Below are 23,228 nucleotides of genomic sequence, written 5' to 3'. Positions count from 1 at the left end.
GTGATCGTAGCTATTCATCAATGGAACCCATTCATACCCTGCTTCTTCCTCTGTGGCTGTTGTCGCGTGCAAGCTGTGAGTGTAGGCCTCCGTCGCAGTTCTTAGCGCCGCTCGGTTTTCCACCAAGACAAGCGACGGACTGCTTCCCTCGAGCCCAGGAGAAGAAGAACGTCCAGGAGCTCCGTATGGTCTCAGCTCCAAGCATCATCGCGTGTGGTGATTTCCACGAAGGTCGTTCTTGTCACGTACAACCACGTGTCGGGAGGGAACAAAAGACAAGAGTATGTGATCACCCCGGCCTCCAATCGCGCTGTAGCCCAGGGGCTGTCACTTGAATTGTACTGTTTCCCCCTGCGGCCGAAGCTGACTCTGACCCACATCGAGACAACTTGGCTGAAAGGCTCGGCAGTGGCTTCATCACCACGTGGCTCGGCTGTCAAATCTAGGGCGGGGCTGCCAAACTCACCAGAGGTCCAGCCGGAGATCAAATGAAACCTAAGGCTATCGGAATTGCCCTGCTCGAGCTGCGCGAAAGAGGGGATGTTTTCACCAGTAAACATCCGCGTCAGTCGGACAGCAGCAGGCATGGTGGCAACAATAGGGCCAACCGTCGTACCACGGCTGGAGACAGACTCCGGAGGCGCTGGGGGCGCCAGCGGCTGAAAGCACGAGGAGGATGCACACATTACAACCGCTGACCCGCTTCTAAGTTCTCTCAAGTAAAGGTGAGGCGAAGGTGCTGAAAGCACTGTTGAGATTGTTTTTGGGTCTTCTCCTGTACGTGGCCCACGCGATACCGCTCTCCGGAGATCAAACGATAACATATCATATCACAAACCATTTCCCGGTCACTGATACTCTCACGGTACGTACAGTGTCTACTATTCGTAGCGGGCACTGTCCTGTAAGTCCCGATGGCGTACGTGTACACGCCAAGTGCCCAAGATGCCATGGAATCCAGCTCATATCCAATCGAGGCATCAGTGCCTCCGACGCTGGCGGCCATGTCGAAGGGCGCCAATGTCGTGGAAGGTTGTTCGCACGAACCCTGCAGCTATCAAATGCCCGGGCTCCTTGGCTATCGTGCAGAAATTGTAGAAGTACGGGAAATCCTCGTGCGTTGTATCCGTTGGTTAAGTAGACGAGACCTTCGAGATCGTCGTAGGCAGAAGGCCACGTCAGACCTGCTGAAGCCCCGGCGATGAAAGATACGAGACCAAGGGCAAGAAGCCCAAGGTTATTCGTTCTCCGCAGGATGAGCGTGTGTGTTGATCTTCTTTCTTTCTTGTGGGTACTGAAGGGGTTGTGGGTGGACGGAACGTCCAATGGACGAAGACGGTGAAAACGAGCAAATAAGATGTGGCCAGATATAAGCGAACTGACGACTGAAGGTGCGTTTGGCTATAAGGGTCAAGAGCAAGATGTTCGCTTACCGGCAGCTAGCGAGCATTGATCAGAGGCTGAAGCTCGTGTACATGCCTTATTCTGGGAAAAGCATTGCCTGCCTTGATTCCACGCCTGTTTTCCGCGAGCAAGGTACTGCGCAACATTCTTGAGCATGTACTGGCACAGTCCTCAGTGAACCGTCTTCGGACCAGCTTGCTACCCTCTCGGCAGAACTTTACAGATTGCCTACTACTCGGCCCAACGGACTCGTGCACGTTCCTATCGTCGTATCCTGCAGGCCCACTAACCTTCGAAACTGGATGAAGGTTAGGGCCGATGAAATCCTTCGAAGCCAAAGGGGGAGTTCACGGACTCCGCCGAGAAGATGCAGCCACACAAATGGAGTTGTGGATGATTGTCCAGCAAGATCTTGGTTGACCCCATCCTTTCGTCAATGTAGAGGCTGGAGAGGCTTAGTCGCAGCGGGCTCAAAGGCGCGCCCCGGATGACGGGGCCTTCGCTATAAAAATATCACCAGCCAAAGTCGCCCTGACGGCGGATATACGACCCCGGAGGATCCATACACTTGAATGGGATAGAAGCGATGTTTCAGAGTGGTGCTTGGTACCCGAATCAGTCTTGGCAATCTTGCTCGATGTATTATCTCAATTGACTCGAATCTGCTCACCATCTTCCTGCTCGGCGAGTCGGCCAACAATGTAAGCTGACATCCACACTCGCTGAGTGGTAGGTGTAGCGGACATCATCATTAACAAGTGTCTACCTGGCGGAAAAGCTACTCCGCCAGCAGAAGTGCGAAGGGGGGAGTAGGTCGGTACTGAAGATTGCCAGAGAGTACCTGTACAGTGAGTGACTGGTGAAGCTGTTCTGATCTGATTGACTCGAGAAACAGTTGAAATTGAAGGAGTCGCTGTGTAAAGAGCTAGTAAGGAGCTATTCCAGATTTGTACTAGCTCAATTGCTGCTCAGCCGCAAGCGTCAAATGAAGCTTTTGCATTTTTGCTTGTGCCTTGCGAATCGTGGCTTTCGAGACATTGGTGTGGCAATGGGCCATCAAGAGAGTTTCTCAGTCGTGGTGTGATATGCGCATCAGGGCTATGTGACGATATTTGTGTAGGCACGCGAAACACCCGCGTAGCCCGAGAAGCTTGGGTCATTTAGTTCTCTGTCGCCGAGAAATCGGCAGACGAGAGATGCCCGACAGTGTCAAAAGGCCGAGAGATGGGCCACGTCCGTCGGTCGAGGCTTCCGCCGCTATTACTGCCGAGATGAGATCAAGAAATCCGAAGAGGAAGAAGCTCCGTCACGGGCCCCTTCCGGGTGGCTTCCACGCACGTTCGCGATCACGAGGGAAGACACCAACGGCTGCAGTGAGGAAGAAGCATGTCCGTCCTCAACCGCCACGTGAGCTTCGCTCATCGGGAATAAAGCATCGACAGGCGAACGGAAAGGGGACTGGAGCAGATGTCAAGACCAATATCAGACACTCAGCTAGGCCTTTGACCTCAGATTCCGAGGGCAACATTACCACTCTATCATTCGCCAAAAGTCTGCTCGGCAAGATCTGGGTCCGGAACAAAAACCAACACCGTACGCAACCTTGGTGGAGGACGCTTTCCTCCCTCCGGAAAGCCACATCTCGCCTTACGGCACTGGAGGATGAAGAGCGACGACTCAAATCCGAGACCCAATTGGCAGGCAGCCACACCAGTGGCCAGCATGCGAGAAAACGATTTGAAAGGGAAAGCCAACTTCGCACCGAGGAGGAGGCCTGGATGCAGTGGATACGTGAAGTCCTGTTGCCAAAGGCGTACCTTGGCTTCTCGAGTTTGGTGGGAGACACTCAGTTCGCAAATCTGGGGGTCGTGTTGGTAGGCGTGCTCGCTGATATTGTGAGTGTGACTGGTGCCCCCGAGCCCGTTAAAGGGCGCGGTGACGGTCCAGGAGATGCCAAGATGACGGAGACACAGAGGCTCCAGGAAATGGTTGCTACTGGCGAGGCGAGGAGGCTGGAGGCTACGAGTCTACGGGTGACGGGACTCCAGAGCGGTGAGCTAGTCGAGAGACAATATGATAGTGATGACTTAGGAGAAATCGTGGAAAGGGATACGAGCGAGGGGGACGCAAAGAAAAGGCAAATCCTCCGCTCCAACGAGAACAAAAAAGTCACAAACACACCGTCTGACAGGGGAGACCTGAGAAGGCCCAGTCCGGCAGCAGTCATACCGAAGATGCTGAAACAAGAAAACCTGGCAACACAAAAGATAGAGGCAGCGTCTGCTCGCCGCCAACCTGATGTTGGAAGAACGATGCTCCCCAACGAGACCTTCCCTAGGGGAAAGAGCGAGAGCGCCACAAACGGTGCCGGTAAGGTCGGCAAGCCCAAGCAAGGGAAGCCCAGGAAGAAAAACAAGAACGCGATAGATGATCTATTCGCTGGCCTCACCTGAGACAGTGACGACTGTAAGGACTACTCTTTACGGCCTCGAAGGTTGAGGCATTGGTTGGCCTGGCCCGTCGATTAGGTGGCTACACAATATATCCTTTAGACAACTTTCGAAGTTTCGTGTTGCTAAAAGATTACAGGATTAGATGAGAGATATATCTGTGCACGAGCTGGCCACATCCTCCCTGTTCAAAGCTGCCCAGGAGACCTGAAAATCGAAGGGGTATCGAGTTTTCTGGGCGCCTCAATCGCACATTCTTGATACGTTGCGCCCATTGTCCATCGCTCATGGTTCGGGTGCTTCGAGGGAGCGAAGCACACAAGACCCTGATAACCATGCGCCATACGCCAGAAGGAAAGCTTCCGTCTTTCGGCAACCGGGGCCTGTCTGCGCCGATTGCTATGCATATGCAAGAACCATCCCTTCAGTCCCATTATCGTTCCAAATTGCGCCATTCAAGGCCCAGCCACTGTTGATGCTAGGGCTGCGTCTGCCCAAAATGCATGTACTGATAGTATTCGGCAAGGTCGTGTCTTCTCCCACTACCCTTGCCAGGACCACCATGACCCGAGGCCGGATTTTGACCCGAACCTCGTCGTACCTAGCGACGGTACGGATCCTGTCCGCCACCGCCATACCCTCGGTCTCTGTCGCGATCTCTGTAGTGCCTGTCTCTGTCCGGATCACGATCCCTGTCTCGTCTGTCCCGGTCCCAGTCCCGCACTGGACTTCTACTCCTTGGCCGTCTTTCTCGGTCTCTGTCTCGATCATGCCCTTCTCGACCACCGGACTCATCATACCGGAGTGGTTCGCCATGGTCAGGTCCAGCATCCCTGTACGGTGGCCGGTCATCTCTCCATCTCTGTTTCGGTGGAACCACGTTGGGATCTGCGCTCGAATATGATGGAATATAAGTATCCCGATGACCGCCTGCTGGAGCTCCACCGCCCGATCCGACAGGGGGTGCTCGAGATCTTGGCGGCGGTGGACCACGCCCATCGTCGCGATAGGGAGGGAAATCCGGCGGACCATAGCGATAAGGATCGACTTCTGAGGGCAGCGGACGAGGCGGCAACGAGTGCTCCGCAGGAGGTCGGCGTGGGTAAGCATCGTCGTAGGGTGGAGGACGATGATGTTGGTCAGAAGGTGGCAAGTCTCGATGTGGAGGATGATGAGAGATCGGTCCACGATGATCAGGGCCGCCACCATAGGCGCCATTCGGACCAGGAGGGCCAGGAGGTCGGCGACCATAGCCTTGGTTGTGACCGTTGGCATGTGGTGGCCTGCCGCCAGGAATACGAGAAGGAGGACCATGATTCACAGGGCCTCTGCCATCGTACGGCGGAGGCCGTCCGCCGATGCCCCATTCGCCTTGCGGACCGATACCCACGGATCCGCCAGCAGGTGCAGGTGGTCGCTTTGATTTCTGATCTCTAAATTTTCGTCGATCCAATTCATGTGAATCCTCGAATGAGGGCAATTCTTCGGGTCCCGCAGGGTAGGGCGCGCTATGAAAGTAGGGGTGTTTCAGTGCGTCAATAGCATTGATACGTTTCCGCCAGTCGAGCTTCAGCAGTTCGCTCAGCAATGACATAGCCAGGGGTTCGAGATCGCGAAATTGGCGATTGAGCGTTGGCGGTGTCGGTTCAAATTCTGCGATCGCCTCGGCACCAGGGAGTTCTCGCCAGCCCGGCATAGTATCATCATTTGGCGGTCCCAGCAGTTCGAATATCAGCTTCGCTTGATTGAGATCACTGTCTCCGGTCAAGATAGGCTTGTGCTTGAACATTTCCCCAAAGACGCAGCCAACCCCCCACATGTCGATGGCAGTCGTGTACTTGCGCAGCTGAAGCAAAAGTTCAGGCGGACGATACCATCTCGTGACCACAAGCGTGGTGTATTCTCGTGTGGCCTCGCCTCCTCCGTGGCCGGGCCTTGGCGGCTCATCGTCGTAGGGCCGTGCCAGGCCGAAATCGGCGATCTGGAGGATTCCTCGGTTGTTGATGAGCAGGTTGGCGGCTTTCATGTCGCGATGTAGGATTCTGTTCTCATGCAGGTATGCGCATCCCTGGAGTAGTTGCTTCATATAACACTTGATTTGGGGCACGGTGAAGTGCACATCGGGATTCTCAAGGAGGCCGGAGAGGTCGTGGTCCATATAAGGCGTCACCATGAACATGCTCGTCTTCTTACTCGCATTCTTGGGCCGCTCAACCGCCATTTCTTCCAGCTTCAGGATGTTGACATGGTCCAGTTGTTTCAAAAGTTTGATTTCCCGCAGCGCAGTAATGGGAAAGCCATCCTTCTCGTTGTGCATCAGAATCTTCTTCAGCGCCACCAACTGTCCGGTTCTCTTTGACCGTGCCTTTGAAACCTCGCCAAAGGTACCCTCTCCCAGCTTGCCCAAATACTCATACTCGGTGATTTTCGAACAGCCACGGAATCGCGGCCTGCCATCGTCAAGCCGTTCCAGCGTCTTCTTCGAACGTTGTGAATCGCTCGACATGGCGCTGCAGTTCCCCAGGCCTTACACCCAAGCGCAGGCGAATACTGTTGTGCCTCACTCCACCGTTTATCACCATATGTCTGAAGACGTGCCAGGCGCAATGCGTTTGCGCTCGTCGATCGTGAAGTTGCTTTAACGAAATGCTACTGACAAGCCCGCGGCCACAATGGGAGCACTTGATTCGTCATGAGGCTCAAAATGGGGACAGGAGGGAGTTGTGGCTCGACACCGTTGACGCGCGAATTGAGAGTGGAGTGAGAGAAGGTTCGTGGGAGGCAGGAATGCGCCTTGAATGAATGGGTAGATGAAGCTCAAGTCAGACGCGATCTGGGGTACAAGACTGGTCGGTGTCTCTTCCTGCGCCAGACTCAACCAAGTTTCATTCTCACAGATCCGATGTTGAGCGCAAGCCGGATTCCACGCGCACAAATGTTCTGCTTCGACAACATGGCAGATATTTCGTAATTAGGTGGCACTTAACACCCCTGCAGATTCAGTAAGATTCACCCAGATTGCATCGATCCTCGCTTGTCCCCCGCCTGCTCGAAAGACCACGAGTACTCCGTACAGATCGGAACCTGCAGCTGATGCCGAGTATCTCACCGTAGTCCTCCGGTGGGCCATACGGTCAATTCACGCGGACGTAGATCACGTGCGACGTGTCTCAAGGCGTCCAGCTCCCGACAACATGTAGGTAGCGTTACCTTCGCTTCCAAGCTCGGGAGCACATGTACAAGGCAGGTACATGATGTCCAAGGGCGTACAGATGTTGTCTCTGCGCCGGTAGGGTATTCTGTCGCGAGCATATATAGGCGTGTTGCTTACTGCCCGTACTTGTTCCACACTCAATCACATCCCATCGTGACCCTCGTACTCCGTACTTTCGCTTCCTTCCGTTGCAATGACACCCGAACGCCCTGCACCCGTGGATGACACGATCAACTCGGTTGGAGCGGCAGCGATACAGCAGCCACACGGCGAGGTTACCTCGAGAAGGGATGATGACCGGGATGGATTGGGGTCGTCTCCAGAGGTCGCGCCCGACGCTGACGCCATTCAACGACGAAGCACATTCAGGACATTTACCGTCATGGTTGCTCTTTTTGTGAGTAGGCATAGGACGCGTAGATGTATTCACCCCGGCTCATTTAGGGGTCACGCGTTCTGCATAAGGGACTGACTTGCAATCCTGCTTCAACTTCCAGTCCACACTCTTTATCGGTGCTCTCAACACTACCGTGGTAGCCACCGCGATTCCCACAATATGCTCCGACCTCGAATCAGCAGCAGGCTACTCCTGGATCGGTGCCTCGTATGTCATTGCCACGAGTGCCTGCAGTCCTGTGTGGGCGAAACTCTCAGACATATGGGGTAGAAAGCCGATCCTCCTACTGGGAGTTGCCCTATACTTCGGCAGCTCCGTCATGTGTGCCCTGTCCAGCAGCATGGCTATGCTCATCGTGGGCCGTTCGCTCCAAGGCATATCTGCAGGCGGGTTCATGACGCTCATCAACATTGTTGTGTCGGATCTGTTTAGCATGAGGTTCGCCCATTATCCCTTGGCATGGTTTCCCTTGCCGTATGATTGACGTCTATCGCAGGAGTCGAGCACTATTTCTGGGCCTACTTCACACGACCTGGGCTGTTGCTGGCGGAGTCGGCCCAGTATTGGGAGGTGCCTTCACGCAGCTTTTGTCCTGGAGATGGATCTTCTGGATCAACCTTCCGATCTGTGGACCGGCGTTCTGCCTGTTGCTCGTTTTCCTGGATGTGCATAACCCAAGGACCAAGTTTGCCGCAGGCATCAGAGCCATTGACTGGACGGGCAGCGTCTGCATGGTAGGTCTGATGGTGATGCTGCTGCTTGGTCTCAATTTCGGGGGCGCAGCCTACCCCTGGGACTCTCCAAAGGTCATTTGCCTCATCGGCGTCGGTGCTTTCATGGTCATCCTGTTTGTGTTCAACGAGGGCCGTCTGGCACGCCATCCGATAATGCCCCTGGGAGTATTTCGAAACAAGTCCAACGTCGCGTGCCTTACCCTTGGCTTCATCCAGCATTTCGTAAGTGCAATCCAACCGAGTTCCGTGGTCGAATGACAAGCCTCAACGCTGACTGCGACCAAGGTTCTCAATTCGGCAGAGTATTATCTACCTCTATATTTCCAATCCGCGAAAGAAGCATCGCCGCTCCGCTCCGGACTACTCCTCCTCCCACTGATACTCACGGAAGCATCCACCGGCGTTGCTGGGGGGATCTACATCCACCAATTTGGACGCTACATCGAACTGATCTGGGCGGGCGTGGTTCTGCTCACAATAGGCAATGGGCTCTACATCCGTTTTGACGCCACCTCTTCCATCGGCTCAATCGCTGCCTTTAAAGTTCTTTCGGGGCTGGGCGTAGGTCTACTGGTAAGTCGTCACTACTTCTCCAGATCAGCAGTAGCACTGGACGCACGTTCTAACGTCCTCCCAGTTCGACCCCCCCTACATCGCTCTCCAGGCCCTAGTCCCGCAAGCCGACATCGCCACCGCGACCGCCACCCTCGGCGTCATGCGCAACATCGGCGTCTCTCTGTCCATCGTCATCGGCGGCGTCATCTTCCAAAACGGCATGCGCCTCCGAAAATCAAGCCTCCATGCCCACGCACTCCCAGCAGATCTAGTCAACGACCTGTCCGGCCCGGACGCCGCCACGCATATCGATCTCATTTCCAAGGTCGCCAACCCAGCTCAAAGGTTGGCAGTCGAGCAGGCCTTCGCGCGGAGTCTGCGGAACCTGTGGATCACGTGTACTTGCATGGCGGCACTCGGTCTCCTCGCCGCCGGGCTTGTGACCAGGACGGAGCTGAGCAGGGAACATACCGAGACTGTGACGGGACTAGGGGACCAGAAAGACGGGGCCGTTTCTCACGACCAGGAACTCGTGCCCGTGCCTGCACCTGCTGCGAATGGTGGTAAGTAAGGACCGTGCAGAAGATAGAATCAGCGAGATATACATACACCCCTGTCAAAAAGTACAGAAGCCAAACAGTCTGGTGCATGGACGGATTTTGAAATTTTTATTTCTTGACAGATATCAATATGCATGTGCAAAGCGGCCCAGCTCAGCTCAAAGGTATGCATTGCGTTGCTTGACTTGTCCCTTGCTGCGTCATCGTCATTCAAAGGGTACGTTCGCTTCTCGTTCTGGCACAAACTAATCCTCCGTCAAGTCACCGTACTCCCACATGCCGCGCCGCTCCTTCTTGGCCTCTTCCTGCAGTTCTTTGAACTTGGCCAATGTGTCCCCGGCCTGCCTCTCCCACGGTTTCAGCTTGGTCGGCACCATGGCCAATCCCTCACGGAGGACTTCTGCATTGATACTCTCCTCAATCTTACTTGACACTTTGGGATCGAGCAGCGTGAGGTGCAATGTTCCCTCCGGGGCCACGTAGTCGACATTCGCAACGAGTTCGCGCCCGTCCGTCTGTTCCATTAGGAAGTCGACCGTGTCGCGGAGGTACTGCTCCGACGTCGGGAGCTGGAGGTAGGAAAGCATAGCGTCCGTTGCCTGGGGTTTCAGCTTCTGCGTCGAGAACTGCGGCTGTGTTAGGGATCGTAGGCGTGTCCAGGGGACGGTCTCCGAGTTGCCGTAGTCGAGGTACGTCAGATCGGCTTTCTTTCCGTCGCGATCAACTCGGCGCACGCGGGCTCGGTACCACTGGTCGTCGGCGGTGAATTTGGCGGCGACAATGTCACCGACCTTAGGAGGTCCGGCGAGCGGCTGATCGTTGGCCTTGTTCAGATGGAACGACTTGAAGGCGTTCATCAATTCCGTCAGCGCGGTTGTGCCGGCTCCGACTTGTTGGATCTTCAGCTTGCCGGACTCATCGACGTGAGTGACGACGACATCCCGATAATCTTTCTTCCTTGATACGGGCTCAGCTGCATCTCCATTCGTGCCCGTGTTGCCATTAGTAGGTGGCGCTAATCCATCGTCCTCGGCGTCTTTGCTAGGGTCCCAGTCGTGCCACATACCCTTGCGAGCCTCCTTTGCCTTTTTCTCCGCTGCGAAGAGCTCGTTCGAGTGGCCGCTTTTCTCGGCCGAATTGGCATGGACTTCTGCGAGGCCTTCTTCCAGAAGCGCTCTTGCAAAGTTTTCTCGGCCGACGTATAACGTGCCAATGAAGCCCCCGACCTTGTCTGTGTCCTCGACATCGATTTCCACATCACGCTGCATACATCTTCTGTTGGCGAAGTCATATGCCTCTTGACCAAAGGGCTCTGCTGCTTCTCCAGATTGACGCGCCGGCTTCGGCGTGCGAATGCCGGAGAGGACAAACGTCAATTTGGCGTTCTCGCGGGGGACGAGGACGACGAATCTGGAGCCTGCTCGGACAAAGTCTACAATAGCCGGGACCTTCTTCTGCCTCTGCAGCACGGAAGCTTCCATCTTGGCCTTCTGCAGACTTTCCGAATAATCCTGATATTGCTTTGCGGCGGGAGGCTTTTCCGACCACATGCCCTTGCCGTCCTTCTGTGCCGACTCCTCAGCCAGCAGCAAGGCATCGTAATCTGGCGACCGATCATCATCGTCGCGACGGTGTCGGATGACTGAGGCATAGCCGGCTTCAACCAATGCGAGAGCAACATTCTTTCCCCCTACAGACACTGTAGCCACTTCCCGCTCCTCGAAACCCTCCGACGCTGGCTTCTTACCGTCAATGGACACTTTGACATGTTTACCGATGAGGCGCTTTCTGAGAAACTCTTTCGCCTCTGCCTGGAAAGGAGCTTGTTTCGGGTCGGACGATTTAGGTTGACGGATACTTGAGAGTGTGACTTTTCGTTCCTCCCCAGATCGAGTCCGGATGAAGACAGTCTCACCATTCTGGATACGTACAACCGTGAAGTCCGCCTCCTGGACACCGGCAGCTTTCGAGGCTGTAGTACCAGTGAAGATTCCCTTTCTTGCACTCTTTGCAGCGTTCTCCGCATTTCTGAACTGGGCCATTTGATTTCCGAGCAGGGTGACGTGTTGGTCGTTGGACCGGGCAAGGCCGGCCTCGAGGAGGAACATGGCAATGTTCCCCTTTGGATGTAGTACATTTGCGATAAGTTGATTCTGCGGGGTGACTCCAAGGAGCTCGACGTTTACTTTGCGCTGGTGTAGTCTCTCCTCCACGAAGGAGTGTGCCTCGGTACCGTAAGACTCGGCGGGAACGTCCTTACCTTCCGGGGTCGTTCTCTTGGTCGCAGGAGCTCGTACTCCGGCCAGGACAAGCATGGTCTGAATATGCTTTGTAGGTGTGTCGAGGAGACGAGCGATTAGGCGGTCTCCAGTCAAGACCCTCTCGATTATGGCCTCGATCTTCTTGCCTTTGTGTTGCTCCACGAAAGCGTTGGGATCGGAGACTTCGGAGGAGTTCTCAATCTGACCGCCCTTGGCCCACAGACCCTTGCCTTGGGACTTGGCATCGCTTTCCAACGACCTGAGCTTGTCGAGGTAGGCCAGAGCTTCCTCATCGTCCTCTTTCTTTCCGGCGTCTTCCCGCACTTTGGCCCAGCCTTCCTGCACGATCAGATTGGGTAGTTCCTTGCCGTCGGGCAGTATAACTCGACCGTATTCGCGCTTCGTGGTAGGGATGGCATATAGGATCTGGAACTGTACGACCTTGCCCAGGACGAATTCTCGAATGAACTCACGGGACTGAAAAGCGAAAGGCTGCAGAGGTCAGCATCGGCTGGTGGATCTGCCAGTCCATGTGACTAACCTCGTCGCCTTCTCTCTTCAGCCGTGGTGCACTGATGTAGGCTAGCGACAGCGTTCGCTCGGCGCCCTTTTGGTTGGTGATGATCAAGGTGTCGCCTGACAGAATGCTCTTGACTCGAGCTTGCAGAAGGGCCATGGTGAGAGAGTTCTGGTAAGCTCAAAGCTTTCAAGGACAGACGGGGAATTATCGATAACGCTATGCAAAGGAAAAGCACAGGCGAGAGAGTAGGAATAGCGGTGTCTTGTGCTGGACAGCCTCTTGTGGCCAGTTTTCTATTTACCTTTTGTTCGTTGTGGGGTAAGACCCTCGTGCTTCGAGACCCTTGGTCACTATCCCGCTTAGGCATAGTCAACCAGGTAGTGTCACTGATTCATGCTCGACGTCATCTCGAGTGACAGGGTGCACGCTGCACAGTCACCCCGTGAGGGTCTCCTAGGTACTACCTTAGAACGAGGAAGACTAAAGAGGCTGAATTGTACCAGTATGAATACACAGCACCTCTGTCGGGTGAGCGACAATGCACCCGGAGAAGAGCGCGGGGCACAAGCATCGACCTCAGGCGTGGCTTCCCGTTGCCGCTGTGGCTCGCCTGCAGCCGGCCGCTCCTTCCACTTTTGGACGTGATGCTTATCGCTGCGGGGTTCAAGAATAGTTGGACTAGCGACGGCCAGCGGCGCGATGATGAGATGGGCAGAGAATCTATTTCTTCCGCTGTCAATTGTTCTTCAAGGGCAGTCATACTCGACTTTTTGATCGTCAAGATCTTGGTGTACGAGCTTTTCTGAAGAGAAACTACCGTTCCGGCGTAATTACCATATCCCTACCCCCCGTTTTCATACAGCCTCGTCGCCTTCTCGTGCTCACTCCTGGACGAGTATTCAGTACAGGCTCTATCGACATCAACATGGACAATACTGATCCAAGTCACCGAAAAGCCATCATCGGCAACCCCTCCTCCACTTTCTGGCTGTATGATTCCAAGACGGGCTTCGACCTCACTCACCCACCAACGCCCACCTCGGCCACTCCGACTCCAAATCACACCATCAAGACCAACACCCTGCCGATTACAATACATCCACCCAAATCAGCCCTTGTGATTGTTGACATGCAGAACTTCTTCCTCTCCCCGCAACTAGGCCGACCCGTGGACTCGAAGGGCCTTGTCGCTCAGCAGCAGCTGCTGAAATATGCAATTCCTGCTGCGCGCAAAGCCGGCGTGCGAGTCATCTGGGTCAACTGGGGCCTCACGCAGCAAGAAATCGACGAAATGCCACCCGCAACGTTGAGGGCTTTTGGTTTTGAGACCGTCCTTGCGTCGGAGTGGGAGTCATATGAGAAGGTCGAGAAGAAGCAAGCGGCCATCGACTCTCACGGCGTGAACGAGGGCTGCCACAAGTTTCCAGACCCGCATATCGAGACTTCGGGCAAGAATCCCAGGCTCTACAAGGGCCTTGGCCAGGAAGTTGGACCTGTTACCATGGAGGACGGAAAGACGGTCGTGCAAGGAGGTAGACTTTTGATGAGAGACACTTGGAACGCCGACCTAACTCCGGAGCTCAAGCAATCTTACGAAGAAGAAGGGAAGAAAGCGGATCCACCGGATGTGTGGATTCATAAGAATCGCATGTCTGGTCTGTGGGGGCCTGGGACCGACAGCACCGAGTTCCTGGACAAGGAGGGGATTAAGACGTTGTTCTTTGCTGGTGTTAACACCGATCAATGTGTCGGCGGAAGCCTACAGGACGTAAGTCTCCCTTTCCGTGATTTGACCATGATGTCTCGTGACGTGCATCGACTGAAATTGCATCTTGTTCCAGGCTTTTTCCAAAGGGTACGACACAGTTCTCCTCTCCGACGGCGCTGGCACAACAAGCCCATCGAGCTCCCAGGAGAGCATAGAATTCAATTGTGCGAAGACGTGGGGGTTCTGTGTATCGTGTAAGGACTTCGCCGAAGGGTTGGGTCTTTAGGAGAAGTAAGAGCTCTGTTGCTTGGTAGAGCCGAAGATGACCAGTCGATACCAGTATCCGCGTTGTGGAAGCAAAGGTTCTTGAGTTGTCACTCTGGATCCCTGAGTCCATTTCTGAGTCATAATTTTAGACTGTGGTTGAATGTACCTCAATTTCGGAAAACCCCACGACAATGTAATGTACACCTTAGCCAGCTTTTCACCCTCGTGTCACCGTATGGTTTGAACAGCCGGCGTTTTCTTCGGATGCTCGGGCAAGTCTTAGATTAAGATGGAGTCTTCAACCGGAATGTCGCCTTCTTGAAGTCCGGGTCCTCATACTCAACATTCCCAGCCGGGGGTTTGCGCTGCATCAGTGTCTGCCGCCTGTCTTGTCGTCGAAGTAAGAAGAAGAGGTTCGGAAGTGACGCGGAGAAGAGAGGCTCGTAAAGCTGTGCTGGCCCCCCTGGCGGATACTTGATCCCGGCAGCAAGGGCGAAACACAGTCTTGATCTATTACTCTAGCCTCGCCCACAAGGCTGCCAGGAGACCTTCAGACCTGTTTGTTGACAATATTGTTTCGATTCTTCGCTTGTATCCAGAGGGGTCAGTTCAACCTCCTGACGGTATGTGCACCGAACTGTCAGATACCACGCAAAGATGGGAAACCTGTATGGTGAAAAAAAGCCTCGAGTACTTACCTACCTTTGTATCGAGTGGTGCCTGCCGTCCATCAGGTCTTCAGATCTTAGGCAAGTGTGGGGCAAAGATCAGAACGAGTACTAAGTGATGACTTTAAAGTGAGGTGCAAATGAGTGAGAAGGAACAATGTGCAGGTATATTGATTCCCACAGTACGGCGTATTTCATCTTACTCTGATTCATCTCTGGTCCCCCAGGCTCGTGGCCATTTCCTGCCTCCGTCTCTATTTTCTAGTGCTTTTTAGTGCTTCGAATCGCTCTCTTCCGATCATCTTGCATTCAAAGTCTCCTTCCCGGCGGTGGGTGCTCCCTTCAAGCTTAATTGCTTGAACGTCTGAGTATACCATTGCCAGTCCCATTCCCATTCCCACGCACGATCTCCCCACTAATCTTCCCCTAGTAAACAACATTCCATGTGCCCTTTCATTCGGACCTTCATCTCCAGCGAGTCGAACAGGTAGTGTCGATCCCAGTACCCTGCTGCTGTTACTAGCGGGCGTACTTGCTTGACTCGAGCCCAATTGGTTGCTTCTGCGGCTGCCTGGCAACCTTGCTGGCTTCATGGCCAGCAGGCTGCTGTTGCCGCTGCGGAGCGTACCGGTTAGATTCAAGCCCACCACGCTGCTGCTCTTCTTCGCCGCTAAATTTGCTGCCCTCCAGGCCGACAACCTGCTGCTGCGGCCGAGGGGCGTATCGGCTGGCCTCGAGGCCTCCATGCTCCTGTTCATTGGTGGCACCGCTGGTCGCTTCGACCGTACCGCCACGCTGCTGCTGTGGTTGAGGCGCGAGCCTGCTGGCTTGGAGGCCATCACCCTGCGGCTGTTGCAATCGGCGAGCATGTCTGCTGGCCTCGAGGACACCATGTTGCTGGGGTGGAGCATACCGACTGCCTTCAAGGCCTTTGCGGGGTTGCTCCTGCTGGTGCTGGCGGGCATATCGGCTGTCAGCGAGGCCAACCTCCCGCTGTTCTTGTCGACCAAATCTGCTGCCTTCAAGACCAACATGGGGACCCTGCTGCTGCTGTTGCTGGGGTGGAGCATATCGACTGCCTTCGAGGCCTGCATGCGGCCGCCCCTGTTGTTCTTGGCCAGCAGACTTGCTGCCTTCGAGGCCAACCTCCTTCACCTCTCCTTGACGATGGGGAGCTGAAGTCGGAGTGTTCAGAGCTGATGTGGGCGGACTTGCTGCGGCGACACCAGGCGCTGAGGACGTCGCTCCCACCACGTTTGAGTCTGTTTCCTGTGGTTGAACAGGTCCGGGAGCGACAGCGGCATCGCTGGTTTCAGTGGCCTCGACAACCGGGCTGGAGATGCTGGAAACGACATCGGGAACGGGAACAGGTTGCTCCGAGGATGGCGCAGGCACCTCTCTCGCGTCCTTGCTGTCCTCGGTCTCCTCGATGCCAGCTGACTCCGTGGTTGAGTTTGGAGCGGGAGCGGGATCAACACCACTGCTAGACAGCAACTCGGCGACGACCTCCGTGGCCACCCAGTTGACAAGGTCGACCTTGGGCATTGTTGGAATGCCCGTTGCCAAGTATCTGCTGGCCAGGGTGGATGCCTGCTGCGTGAAGCCTCTCTTCTCGTTGTTCAGAGCGCCGATCTTGTCTTCAAGTCGCTCCTTCTTGACCTGAGGCATCTGGTCCAGCTCTTGCTTCAGAGTCTGGACCTCATTGGCGAGAGGTCGGATCCGTACTTCCAGGCTCACCTTCTTGTCTTCCAGCCGGGCCACCTTGTGCTCCAACTTCGCGACGAGACTCTGGGTTTTTCTGACCAGCTCGGACCTATCCTTTGGAAGAAGGACCTTGACGCAGTCAGTGTCCTCTTCTTGGACGGGTACGAGCTGGTCTCCCTCGCCGAAGCACGGCCGGTTGGGATTCTGGTTGTTCTTTCGAAAGTCGAATTGCTCTGATGATTGCAGCTCCTTCTTCAGATCGAGGATCTCTTCCTCTTTCAGCAAAATGACTTCCTCTTTTTTCGACAACTCGACATTTTGACCGTTCTGCAGAAGTGTATTGGTGATTGTTAAGCTGCTGAACTTCTCCCTTTCTTGGAGTAGTGCACCGTGAGCATCTTCTAGTGACTTCTTGAGCTCTTGGATCTCCTCGTCCTTCAACTGTAGACGCTGCTGGGCCGCGTTGTCAGTGTCTTGATGCTCCGCAACCAGTAGTTCGAGGCCGTCCTTCTGTTCTCGGAGCAGCTCAGCAATGGAAGCCTTACTGGACTTCAACGACTCTTCAGAACGCAAGAGCTGTTGTTGCAGGCCGGCATTGGAGGTAATGAGGCGTTCGATCTCGTCATTCTGCCTCCTAGCCAGCGACTTCTTTTCGTTAAGCAACTTGGCGTTGAAGGCCTTACTAGCCTCCAGGGACTCTTGGGGGCCCTTGAGCTGTTGTTCCAAGTTGGCGTTGGAGGTGGTAAGGCGCTCGATCTCCTCGGATTGCTTGTTGGCTGCGGAGGTCTGCTCTTGAAGAAGCTTGTCGTTGAGAGCCTCACTGGACACCAAGGACTCCTTGCATTGCTTCAGCTGTTGTTGCAACTTGATGTTCGAGGTCGTTAGCCGCTCGATCTCTTCGCTCTTCCTCTTGGAAACAGCCGCTGATTCAGATCTGAGAATTTCGATATTATTCTCTGCTCTGATCACGTCCTCAGCCTTGGAGGCCAGTTCCAGCTTGACTTGCTTGACTTCTTCTTTCGCCTTCTCGACGCTGCCGCTCAGCGTTGCAATGACGGTGACTTTCTCTGCAGAGTCTTCATTTGTTGCGTCGAGTTCCGCCTGGAGACTTTTGACCGTGCATTCGAGCTTTGTATTCTCGTCTGACTTGGTGCGAGCAACTTGCTGGAGCTGCTCGACCTGAGTTTGAAGGTCTTCCTTGGCAGTGGTGGAAGCGAGGAGGCTGGCTTCAAGGGTCTCCTTCTCGGCCTTGAGCGCATTGGTCATGAGCACAGCCTCGAGGACCCGTTGCATGGAGATATCCATGGGTTCATCATCACTAGCTTTGCACATCGCAATGAGCTTGTCCATGAGCTCGGCGGTTTTCTCATCCTCTTCTTGCCATTTATACGTATAAGGGTTGATCTCTGCTTCGAGGACGGCAACCGGCTCGGACTCCGGCTCGGCTGAAGTGGCTGAAGCGACTGGAATGTGATGGTCCTGCTCGTTGATCTTGACATCGTCTTCGAGGGGACCAAGTTGCGGCGGACACAGAGGAGTGCAGTAATCGACTTGCTCTTCTTCTTCTTCTTCTTCTTCTTCTTCTTCTTCTTCTTCTTCTTCTTCTTCTTCTTCTTCTTCTTCTTCTTCTTCTTCTTGTTGATCTTCCAATGGTGCTGTTTGCTGCGATGACTGCATGCCTTGCTCGACGGCCTTAAGCCGCAGCGAGGATGGAGGAGTGGAATAATCGACCTGTTCGTCGTCTTCCTCTTCCGCTGGTGCTATGTGCTGCGATGTTGTCAGGCCTTGCACCACAGCCGACCTACGCCAGCAGAACCAAGCAAATATCACACATGCCACATGAAAACATACCGAGATGAGAAGTAGAATCCATGCAGACTCCGGGAAGCCAAATCTGAAAATGACATTATCGAGGAAGGGGACAAGAGGCGAGACATTGCCAACGAGGGTATTCGCTGCCCTGGTCAGCGCATAGACAAAGAGACGCACAAGGCCAGCAGGCCCGGCGGCAGGAGGTGGCGGCGCGGATAAAAAATGTGGCTCCCTCAACGGGAAAGGCGGCAACTCCGGCGCAGTCTCAAAAGGATAGATAGGAATCGTGGGCTCGAAGCCAAGCCCGCAGTATAACGGCACTTCCAGGGACATGATGAGCGCGTGGAATTCCTCCTCATCGTCACACGTCGTGTGGCCGTACGTGAGATTCGGCATGAACGGCCCGTGAACATCGATGTTGGCATGGCATGCGAAGACCGGCGAGGGGGTTGCTTCAGGTCCGGCATCGAAATCGAAGTCGAAGTCTTCTTCATGTGTCTCAGAGATTGGGACCGTCGTCTCCTCTCCGGCTGGGGCGCGGGTTTTGAACTTATACCACGCTTCGCGAACCTTGGCGAAGAAGTGCGTCCAGAGAAATTAATCTGCCATGATGAGGCACTAGCAATATAGGTCTATACCTTTCTTTGTTAGGAATTGGTGAACCTTTTTTCTGGGGAAGTAGTGAGTGAGTGATTGATTGATTGACTGATCTTGTTGATCAGGGGGTGGGATCAGGCTATAAAATTCCTGCAATGGATGTAGCAAGCGAAGAAGAGGATGGAAAGCAGCGGGTATGGTGTGGATTGGGGGAAGGGAGGCAGAAATGCGCGTTGCACTGCTTGGACGACAAAGATGTGTTAGTACGATTGTTTGTCCAAGGCTTTGTCACAGTGAAGAGTCGGAGGACGCGACACAATGCCTTTTGTCTAACCGAAGCCACCGAGATGATCGAAGTGGTTTGCAGGTAGCTGTTTGGTAAGGATGCAAGGTTGGACTTACTCCGTAGATCGCAGGTGAGCCAGGTCCGGCGTATTCGCGCCGTGCTTGCGATGAGACTCCAAGGCCTTTGCTAGCAGGGTTGCAGAAGATTGGAGGTTCGAGATGAGAGTGTAGAATCCCGTAGTATGAGCAGGCTTTGCGCGCAGGCAACATGAGAGGGGAAGGTACTTGAAGCTCTGAGAATTGAAGAAGAGTTGCGAAACGACGGATGTAAAGGAAGTCATTCGACAAAGGTTCCCTGCGCGTGAAACTGAGGGACAGTTGAAGACAAACAATTGGAAATTTTGTCTTTGTGGTTGGATCAAGGCAATGACAAAGAGAGGCAGTTGCAACTCGCGTGAATTGAAATGCGCAGCCTTGTGAGGCTCCATGATCGACGACGCTGTAACAGAAAATTGACGCTTGGAGAAATGACCACGAGGCGGATCGAACTCACGTACCTCAATCGGAGAGCAAGTCCTCGGTGACTTCGAAGCGCATCAAGGATATCGAATCTGACAAGAGTTGATTTGTAGGAGGGGTATCATGTATTGGTACAGTTTTGCCCGACGAAATTACTAACTCCCTGCTGTCCTCTCGTCGTGGAAACGAAGCCGAGCAAGACTCTCCCGTCTGCACGCTGGTAAAGGTATGCGTGTTTCCTCCATCATTGCTGAGGCATTCCGTTCATGTTGTCGCTCAAGATGAAGTCGTTATAACTTGGTTGGCCAAAGGTTTCTGCCCAGTCCCACTCGAATGTCATCGGCATCTGCCACAAGTCCTGAGGGACAAAGGGATGTTGGAAAGAGCTGGCATTGAGCGGCGACATTGTGGAACTCGGCATTTGCTGGCTACCGAGATCAGGGCTGAAGCCAGGCGCGGAAAGCATATCGACATAGTCGTTGTCAAACGCTGACATATTGAAGATTTGGTTGCTGTTATTGTTGGGAGTCATTGTGCTTGGTGAGTGGCCCCCTAGGTTCGCTGCTGCCATGCCGGCAGTCGACGGTAAGTGGCCAGGGCCCGGGCGCGGCGAGCCCCCTACGCCACTTGATCTTCGAGAACCAGCATGTCGTCCATTAAGCGCTGACTGTACTTGTGCCATGGCTGATTGGTTGACACGCATGACTTCTTCTGGCACAAGCCTGCGTTTTCGCTTGTGGCCCTCCTTCTCGGCCTTTTCGATCACCACTTTGGCGATACGAGCAAACTCGGCACAGACAGTAAGCATCCGATTGATCGATCCAGACCCCTCGTCATGAGCGACATTGCTCAGGAAGTTCACCACAAGGTCCATGAGCTTGATGTCAGCTCTTGCACGAGTATCCTGAGGATTCTGCAAGATGTTCGCGAAGAGAGTCACGAGGGCCGAAACCGGGAAGTACAGAATCAACCAAACGCAGGCGAAGTCGCCCTGGGGAATGTATTTGATGAGGTGGATAGAGGCTCGCGCAGCCGAGACACACAGTGCAGCCGAGGAGAAGACTCTTGGGTTGAGGGGCCGAGCGTTGAGTCCCTGAATAGCATATTCCGACAGTCGACTTGTCCAATAGCCATGGTGGACCGACATGCGATGGATCGTCGTCAAGCAGTTGTAATACGAGAAATGGAGGACGACAATGTGCAAGATGAGAGGAGTGTGTGATGTTTTGATCTCGTGCTCTGGCCGGAAATCGAGAGGTATGCTATCCTTCCAGGCCTCCAGCTCCCGGTCGAGCTCCCCAATGGTGTTGAGGAGCTCCCCATCGCTCTGCTTTGACGCTCTGACAGAGTACAGCTGGCGATAAACCTTGCTGGAGATGACTGCAAATTCACACATCAAGCGGAAAAGGTTGATTTTGCTCTTGCCGTCGGCCAATGGGACGTTGCCTATGTTGTCAGGAGGATCTTCTGAGGGCAACTCGACATTCATATCATCGTCGTCCTGAGCAGGTGGTCTTCCCGCCCTGAGACACGCATCTTTGTCGAGCAGATATCCGATCCAGAAAACTCGCTTGCGTTGCTCCACCTCGATGGGATTGAGGTTGAATGCCGATCCACGCTTGTGAAGGCCTATGGTGTGAGAACACCTGATGGCAGCTGCAATGAGGAAAAAGGACGGCTGAGGATTCGGAGTGCCTTGCAGGAACAAGGCCATGCCAAGAAGAGCCTGCACACTGAGCAGATCCGTGTTCCGTAAGGTCAACTCTGTGATGACCCCCATAGCGTTTTTCAGGTAAAGCCAGGCTTTTTGATCGTCTTCTTGCGGAACAACATTGCTCATGACTCTAATACGATAAGCAATGGCGAGGGCGACGTTGATGCTCGCCCACCAGCCACTACCTTCATAAGGATCTTTGGAGTATTGCTTCTCCACAAGGTGCATGAAGGTGGGTTCATGAAATAAGGGAAACATGCAGTTGAAGTTTTCGAAGAAGTCCTTGAACAGGGACAGAGCTTCCTCTTTGGGCGGCAGAGGCTTAAAGACTCGGCGGACGAAGATATCTCCGAAGATCTCGGGTTTCCAGTATTGCCATTTGGTGTCGTCTTCGTTGACAGCATTCTGTATGGTTTCTTGGAAAGAGGTGTCGCCGGTCTTCTCATTGACCCATTCGATGCCCTTACTTGAGAAAATGGAAAACGCTGATGACGATCCTAGGCAGGGTTAGGTTCCCGATTCCAGGTCCCCGGCACGGAAGAACATACCGATGTACCTGGTCTCGCCCACGTTGTTGGTCACCAATGAGCACATGGCCTCGGAAAGATTTTCCACCTCTTCCCGACCTGACTTATCGCCATCTGTGCTCGGCGACGTGACCGTGTCGCGAGGGGTCTCAGTAGAGGCCCGCGCGGACCCTAGCTGGGGCGAGTTCTCAGGTGCGATAGAGGCCGAGCTACTCTTCGAAGGGGCTGATGACTCGGTCTTCTGTGCCGTCGATTCCTTCGAAGAGGCTTTCTCGGCTAGGCGCTTCTCGAGTGTGCCCAAGTCTGTCTTGCCAGCCTCGTCTTCCGAAAGGAGGCCGGACATGCGCAGAAGCGACTCCATGCGCCCAAGTCGGTTCTCGAGGCCCTCGATGTACTTGGCTCTGGGATTGTGCATCAGTACTATTCCAATTGCTCGCCCTCCATGCCACCTACCCTTTGGGAGGATTGCGCTTCTTCTCCACTTGTGTGAAGATGCATTCCGTTTTATAATTTATGCAGTGGCCACACTTGGGCATCTTCCCGTCGCATTTAATTTTCTTCTTCCTACACATGTCACAAGCCTGCAGTCACTGTCAGAATGCTCGTACTCTTTTGGCGCAGCAGAGGGAGGCACACCCTTGCAATGCGCCGCCGCTTGGGGTCATTCTCGTCGAGTCCTCCATCGTAATCGCCAAAATATGCGCCTGGAGGCAAGGTCGGGGGTATGGGTGTGCCGTCTGAGTTATATGCTCCGAATATCTGAGGTGGCTGTTGCGGGACGAAGGAGGACATGTCATACGACAGTCCATCGATACCCCCTCGGGGGTCCATGATGTGTCGCGGTGCCACCGCTGCTGTGTCTGCCTACGCTCTTGTGGTCTCCCAAAGGAGGGTTGTACAACCCAGCGACCGCCTTGTGGAACGCGAGGTAGGTATCCGGCCCGGAAGGAAGGTCAACGGCGTGGAGGGTCAAGAACTGGTCAGCCAATGGCTCATCTTGAGGTTCCAATCGTAGTTGCTGATCGCCACAAGGATATCACCTCGACAGAACCAGGAGGGCAGATCAAGCAGGGCTGTGATGTGGGCGGCTCCAATGTGAGCCGGAGATAAAGATCGCTGGAGGACAACTTCAGGAGAAGTGCCAAACAATAATTAGTCAGGCAGACAAGAATCGAGTTGGGCAATTCAGGAAGGTACAAAGTGTATCAAGTAGTCACAGATGGCCATGGTCTGCGTGAGCAACCCTGGATAACTCCGTATTGTACGATTTACGACACCAATGGGAGGGTCCCGAGGTCAGAGTTCCTAGCCCTTGTCCGTTTATGACCTAAG

At 54.3% G+C, this 23,228-nt stretch overlaps 7 protein-coding genes across 7 annotated transcripts; 3 read left to right on the top strand and 4 right to left on the bottom strand.

Annotated features, from left to right (window-relative positions):
• Nucleotides 1-2,790: 2,790 nt before the first annotated feature.
• On the top strand, nucleotides 2,791-3,857 carry A1O7_03258 (uncharacterized protein; the record flags this gene model as incomplete). The annotated part of the gene is made up of 2 exons (XM_007757282.1): nucleotides 2,791-2,811; nucleotides 2,847-3,857. The coding sequence occupies 2 exons, from the start codon at nucleotides 2,791-2,793 to the stop codon at nucleotides 3,855-3,857; spliced, it is 1,032 nt and encodes a 343-aa protein (XP_007755472.1).
• A 598-nt stretch (nucleotides 3,858-4,455) lies between these two features.
• Nucleotides 4,456-6,360, bottom strand: A1O7_03257 (CMGC/CDK protein kinase; the record flags this gene model as incomplete). The annotated part of the gene is made up of 1 exon (XM_007757281.1): nucleotides 4,456-6,360. The coding sequence occupies one exon, from the start codon at nucleotides 6,358-6,360 to the stop codon at nucleotides 4,456-4,458; it is 1,905 nt and encodes a 634-aa protein (XP_007755471.1).
• A 901-nt stretch (nucleotides 6,361-7,261) lies between these two features.
• A1O7_03256 (uncharacterized protein) lies at nucleotides 7,262-9,325 on the top strand (the record flags this gene model as incomplete). The annotated part of the gene is made up of 5 exons (XM_007757280.1): nucleotides 7,262-7,465; nucleotides 7,566-7,903; nucleotides 7,962-8,421; nucleotides 8,485-8,772; nucleotides 8,837-9,325. 5 exons carry the CDS (start codon nucleotides 7,262-7,264, stop codon nucleotides 9,323-9,325), a joined length of 1,779 nt encoding a protein of 592 aa, XP_007755470.1.
• A 234-nt stretch (nucleotides 9,326-9,559) lies between these two features.
• On the bottom strand, nucleotides 9,560-12,251 carry A1O7_03255 (uncharacterized protein; the record flags this gene model as incomplete). Its single annotated transcript, XM_007757279.1, has 2 exons — nucleotides 9,560-12,067; nucleotides 12,117-12,251. The coding sequence occupies 2 exons, from the start codon at nucleotides 12,249-12,251 to the stop codon at nucleotides 9,560-9,562; spliced, it is 2,643 nt and encodes an 880-aa protein (XP_007755469.1).
• A 769-nt stretch (nucleotides 12,252-13,020) lies between these two features.
• Nucleotides 13,021-14,089, top strand: A1O7_03254 (uncharacterized protein; the record flags this gene model as incomplete). The annotated part of the gene is made up of 2 exons (XM_007757278.1): nucleotides 13,021-13,863; nucleotides 13,937-14,089. The coding sequence occupies 2 exons, from the start codon at nucleotides 13,021-13,023 to the stop codon at nucleotides 14,087-14,089; spliced, it is 996 nt and encodes a 331-aa protein (XP_007755468.1).
• A 1,168-nt stretch (nucleotides 14,090-15,257) lies between these two features.
• A1O7_03253 (uncharacterized protein) lies at nucleotides 15,258-18,587 on the bottom strand (the record flags this gene model as incomplete). The annotated part of the gene is made up of 2 exons (XM_007757277.1): nucleotides 15,258-18,209; nucleotides 18,294-18,587. The coding sequence occupies 2 exons, from the start codon at nucleotides 18,585-18,587 to the stop codon at nucleotides 15,258-15,260; spliced, it is 3,246 nt and encodes a 1,081-aa protein (XP_007755467.1).
• Nucleotides 18,588-19,899: 1,312 nt separating this feature from the next.
• On the bottom strand, nucleotides 19,900-22,727 carry A1O7_03252 (uncharacterized protein; the record flags this gene model as incomplete). Its single annotated transcript, XM_007757276.1, has 4 exons — nucleotides 19,900-21,866; nucleotides 21,918-22,297; nucleotides 22,350-22,477; nucleotides 22,533-22,727. 4 exons carry the CDS (start codon nucleotides 22,725-22,727, stop codon nucleotides 19,900-19,902), a joined length of 2,670 nt encoding a protein of 889 aa, XP_007755466.1.
• Nucleotides 22,728-23,228: the final 501 nt, after the last annotated feature.

This window comes from Cladophialophora yegresii, assembly GCF_000585515.1.
Source record: "Cladophialophora yegresii CBS 114405 chromosome Unknown aczIN-supercont1.2, whole genome shotgun sequence".
Classification (NCBI taxonomy): Eukaryota; Fungi; Ascomycota; class Eurotiomycetes; order Chaetothyriales; family Herpotrichiellaceae; genus Cladophialophora; species Cladophialophora yegresii.
The sequence above is the reverse complement of the archived record's forward strand: the minus strand, read 5'-3'. Positions and strand labels throughout refer to the sequence as shown.